The following is a 5591-nucleotide window of genomic DNA, read 5'->3' on the forward strand; positions in this document are numbered from 1 at the left end:
ATAAAAATAAACAACAGTTACATTTTCACCTTCTAGGTCCTCAATCTAAACTTCCTGGGCAGCATTAACACATCCAATCAAATCAAATCAAGTTTATTTTATATAGCCCTTCGTACATCAGCTAATATCTCGAAGTGCTGTACAGAAACCCAGCCTAAAACCCCAAACAGCAAGCAATGCAGGTGTAGAAGCACGGTGGCTAGGAAAAACTCCCTAGAAAGGCCAAAACCTAGGAAGAAACCTAGAGAGGAACCAGGCTATGAGGGGTGGCCAGTCCTCTTCTGGCTGTGCCGGGTGGAGATTATAACAGAACATGGCCAAAACACGTCCAATTTGAATGAGATCTGCTGATTATTCCAGCAGTGGGGCGTATTCCTTGTTAAATGTAAGATTAAATAAATCAAATAACTGCGGTATATCCACTCCAGTCAGCAGATGGCGATGTGTTTTTTTCCCAGGCCATGCTGCCAGTGTGACGTGTAATCTAGTGGATGGGACGCTTTTTCATCAACAACAGCGAGTCAGTCACTTCAGTAGCTTGCTAGGCGACATAGCATAAACGTTCAAGCTTTTTAGACTATTTCAGTGCGTATTTGCCTCTGTGTTTTAAACATACTTCCGTTTTATAGCTAGTTGCCACATTTATTTTCATATTTACATTGTTAGTCAGGCAGATGCCTTAAATTTGCCAAGCGCTAGGCTAGTCGCTAATGCTAACTAGCTAGCTAACATCCCCGACCATGAGTTCACTATTATTAAACTTCTCTCCTCCTGTTAAAGAAGAGGTCTGCTGGACGGAGAAAGAGGGTCTGTGGCTGAACATTGTCGTGAAAGAGGAGAAGGAAGAAGAGGATGTTACAGTAAAACAAGTAGAGAATGAGGCTGTTACAGTGAAAGAAGAGAAAGACGTTACAGTGAAAGAAGAGGAAGATGCCGTTTTTGGAGTGAAGGAGGGAGAGATAACTATCACATTGAAGGAGGAGAAGAAGGAAGAACAAGAACAGGAGGAGGAGACAGGAGATCTGATTAAGACCAGTAAGTACTGTCTTAAAAACAGGAGCACAAACTATTGTTGAACTGATGCGTGGTTTTAAAACAGCGTTCTACTGAATGTTGATGCTTCAATATGTTATTATTTAATGGAGGAATTGATAACTACACTGTAAGATGTGTATACCACCTAAGAGCGGGTCACCAACAAAACCTTAACAATGGATTAGCAAATTCACAACTTTAATGTCGCTCAGAATTGACAAACAAATATAAATGACAGGGGATGTGTGTTGCTATAGTAACCCGTGAGGGTGATGTGTGTTGCTATAGTAACCCGTGAGGGTGATGTGTGTTGCTATAGTAACCCGTGGGGGAAGTGAACACCCAGACAGTGGACATCTTTGAAAACAAAACCAGGAAGCTACTTCATCGTTACCCAGAAAGGATTTGATGTTGAGATTAAAAACGGCTGCATTGGCCCTTTAATGTAAGATACATACGGCTTCTTATGTGTTTTATTTATCCAACATAACTACCTTACCGTGAATGATTTATATTAGAATAGTCAACAAGAAACAATAATAATATTAACTACGAATACATACACCCTTCTAGCTAGCTGACCACCGATTTTCATTGTATTTCATGTAAGTTAAGTTATGAGAGTTTTGTAAAGGTTTTCTTCCTGGGGTGAAAGAGAGGACCAAAGTGCAGCGCGGCTAGTGTTCAACATGTTTAATAAAATAATAAGTGAAACACTACAAACAACATACAAAATAACAAAATGTGCAGAAACCGAGACAGACCTATCTGGTGCAGACAATCACAGAGACAGGAAACAAACACCCACAAAATCCCAACACAAAACAAGCCTCCTATATATGAGTCTCAATCAGAGACAACGACTACCATCTGTCTCTGATTGAGAACCCACACTAGGCTGACATAGAAACAGACAAACTAGACACACAACATAGAATTCCCACCCAGCTCACGTCCTGACCAACTAAACACATACAAAACAACAGAAAACAGGTCAGGAACGTGACAAGTTTTCAAAAAAGTAATATGTACACATTTTGTGGGACATTCTGTATATTGTAAAATTCGACTGCATTTAATTTAATATCAAACTTTTATCCTCTGAAATATATCTAACGGGTTTGCTAATGTTGTTAGTTTAACGTAGTTGATAAATGTTGATAGAACTGCATAGTAATTATAGAGCTCTGTTCAGCCTATAAACATGGCATTATCTATTATTATAGAGCTCTGCTCAGCCTATAAACATGACATTATCTATTATTATTATTAGGGCGGCCACCAAGTTTTTATTGATGGAATGTTCTGAAAACTCACTTCAGGTTTTTGAGGAATCTAGCCTCACAGGAAGACAGTTTTATTTTATGGAGGTTTAATTCAGTTCTCTGTTTAGTATTTAACTAGATACTCTGTTTGTCTTTGGTAGGAGAGGGACCAGACTCTCACTCTGACAGAGGGAAGAGTCCTTCAGGGGAACCAGACCCAGAGACGCCCAAACCAGCAAGACAACACTTCTGTTCCCAGAGTTTTAGGGGGTTAAGGAACCTGAAAGTACATGAGAGAACGCACACAGGAGAAAACCCTTACGATTGCTCCCGCTGTGGAAAGAGTTTTACCAAGTTAGGGAACCTAAAAGAGCATGAGAGGACACAGACAAGAGAAAAGTGTTTCCAATGTTCCCAGTGTGGAAAGAGGTTTACCAAGTTACGGTACCTGAAACAACATGAAGAAATACACACAGAAGATAGGAAGACGTACCACTGCTCTCAGTGTGGAAAGATATTTACTGGGTTAGGGAACCTGAAAATACACATGAGAATACATTCTGGAGAGAAGCCGTACCACTGTTCCCACTGTGTAAAGAGTTTTACTCAGTTAGTTAGCCTGAAGGAGCATGAGAGAATACACACAGGAGAAAAGCCTTACCACTGTTCCAATTGTGAAAAGAGTTTTACTCATCGAGGAAGCCTGAAAGCGCATGAGAGAATACACTCAGGAGAAAAACCTTACCAATGTTCCCGTTGTGAAAAGAGTTTTACCCGTTTAGGGAGCTTGAAAAGGCATGAGAGGGGACACACTGGAGAGAAGCCTTATCACTGTTCCCACTGTGGAAAGAATTTTAGGTGTTATGCGAGCCTGAAGGAGCATGAGAGAATACACACAGGAGAAAAGCCTTACCACTGTTCTAATTGTGAAAAGAGTTTTACCCATCGAGGGAGCCTGAAAGCGCATGAGAGAATACACACAGGAGAAAAACCTTTCCAATGTTCCCAGTGTGAAAAGAGTTTTAGGTGGTCAGGGAGTCTGAAAAAGCATGAGAGAAAACACACAGGGGTAAAACCTTTCCAATGTTCCCAGTGTGAAAAGAGTTTTAGGTGGTCAGGGAGTCTGAAAAAGCATGAGAGAAAACACACAGGGGTAAAACCTTTCCAATGTTCCCAGTGTGAAATGAGTTTTAGGTGGTCAGGGAGTCTGAAAAAGCATGAGAGAATACACACAGGAGAAAAACCTTTCCAACATACTAATACACAGGAGGAGACAACATACCGCTGCTCTCATTGTGAAAAGACATTTTCCCAGTCAGAGGACCTGAAAACACATGAGAGAATAGAGAGGCTGTGTTCTGACTTGTGTTTTTGATTGAGAAATTGTGTTTTTGTTCATGCTACATTAAATCATATTTTATGAATGAAATCATACTGAAAAATAGGTCTACATTTTTTGGGGTTCAACTCAAGACATGATCATGTCGAAAATCGGATTAAATAGTAATAAAAATATTATGTTTTGATTATGAATTTCAGATTGATTGAATGCAAATGTAAACCCCTAAATGTTGTTCACTATATAATTGGGATATTTCAAACATGTTAATTATTAAATAGATTAATATTAGTATTTCTTCATTCAGATTGTCATTGTAAATGTGAATTGGAAATTAAGTAAATTACATATTATCTTTGGGAAGTCTATTTGATTCTAAGTTGGGACTCTAATAATATTTAGAAGATAAATACACAAGGCAGAGTACGAGAGAGACAGAGGACGAGAGGTCAATACAGTAATCAATGGAAATAGTGTTTTTTCTGTAACAGGGAATTATTGACTGAATTATTGATTGAAATAGTGTTTTTTCTGTAATAGGGAATTATTGACCAATGGAAATAGTGTTTTTCTGTAATAGGGAATTATTGACCAGTGGAAATAGTGTTTTTCCTGTAACAGGGAATTATTGACCAGTGGAAATAGTGTTTTTTCTGTAATAGGGAGTTATTGACCAATGGAAATAGGGTTTTTCCTGTAACAGGGAATTATTGACCAATGGAAATAGTGTTTTTCTGTAACAGGGAATTATTGACCAATGGAAATAGTGTTTTTCCTGTAACAGGGAATTATTGACCAATGGAAATAGTGTTTTTCTGTAACAGGGAATTATTGACCAATGGAAATAGGGTTTTTCTGTAACAGGGAATTATTGACCAATGGAAATAGTGTTTTTCTGTAACAGGGAATTATTGACCAATGGAAATAGTGTTTTTCCTGTAACAGGGAATTATTGACCAATGGAAATAGTGTTTTTCCTGTAACAGGGAATTATTGACCAATGGAAATAGTGTTTTTCTGTAACAGGGAAATATTGACCAATGGAAATAGTGTTTATCTGTAACAGGGAATTATTGACCAATGGAAATAGTGTTTTTCTGTAACAGGGAATTATTGACCAATGTAAATAGTGTTTTTCCTGTAACAGGGAATTATTGACCAATGGAAATAGTGTTTTTCCTGTAACAGGGAATTATTGACCAATGGAAATAGGGTTTTTCCTGTAACAGGGAATTATTGACCAATGGAAATAGTGTTTTTCCTGTAACAGGGAATTATTGACCAATGGAAATAGGGTTTTTCCTGTAACAGGGAATTATTGACCAATGGAAATAGTGTTTTTCCTGTAACAGGGAATTATTGACCAATGGAAATAGTGTTTTTTCTGTAACAGGGAATTATTGACCAATGGAAATAGTGTTTTTCCTGTAACAGGGAATTATTGACCAATGGAAATAGGGTTTTTCTGTAACAGGGAATTATTGACCAATGGAAATAGTGTTTTTCTGTAACAGGGAATTATTGACCAATGGAAATAGTGTTTTTCCTGTAACAGGGAATTATTGACCAATGGAAATAGTGTTTTTCTGTAACAGGGAATTATTGACCAATGGTTCAGTGACATGGGAGGATGTAGAGGGACACTACCGTTCAACAGGTTGGGCTCACTTAGAAATGACCTTGTTTTTTAAAAGAAAGCCATTTTTTGTCCATTAAAGTAACATACAATTGATCAGAAATACAGTGTAGACATAGTTAATGTTGTAAATGACTATTGTAGCTGGAAACGGCAGATTTTTCATGGAATATCTGCATAGGCATACAGAGGCCCATTATCAGCAACCATCACTCCTGTGTTCCAATGACACGTTGTGTTAGCTAATCCAAGTATAAAACTGGTCTTCTGTAGACTAGTTGAGTATCTGGAGAAATGTAACCTCTCTAATTCATAG

The 5591-nt window shown here is 38.0% G+C and overlaps 1 protein-coding gene across 1 annotated transcript; it reads left to right on the forward strand.

Annotated features, from left to right (window-relative positions):
- Positions 1-2461: 2461 nt before the first annotated feature.
- On the forward strand, positions 2462-5591 carry LOC120038663 (oocyte zinc finger protein XlCOF19-like; the record flags this gene model as incomplete). The annotated part of the gene is made up of 2 exons (XM_038984324.1): positions 2462-3356; positions 5549-5591. Coding segments are annotated over 2 exons (938 nt in total), but the record flags the coding sequence as incomplete, so codon positions are not given.

The sequence above is a fragment of the Salvelinus namaycush genome, unplaced genomic scaffold (assembly GCF_016432855.1).
Source record: "Salvelinus namaycush isolate Seneca unplaced genomic scaffold, SaNama_1.0 Scaffold23, whole genome shotgun sequence".
Lineage (NCBI taxonomy): Eukaryota > Metazoa > Chordata > Actinopteri > Salmoniformes > Salmonidae > Salvelinus > Salvelinus namaycush.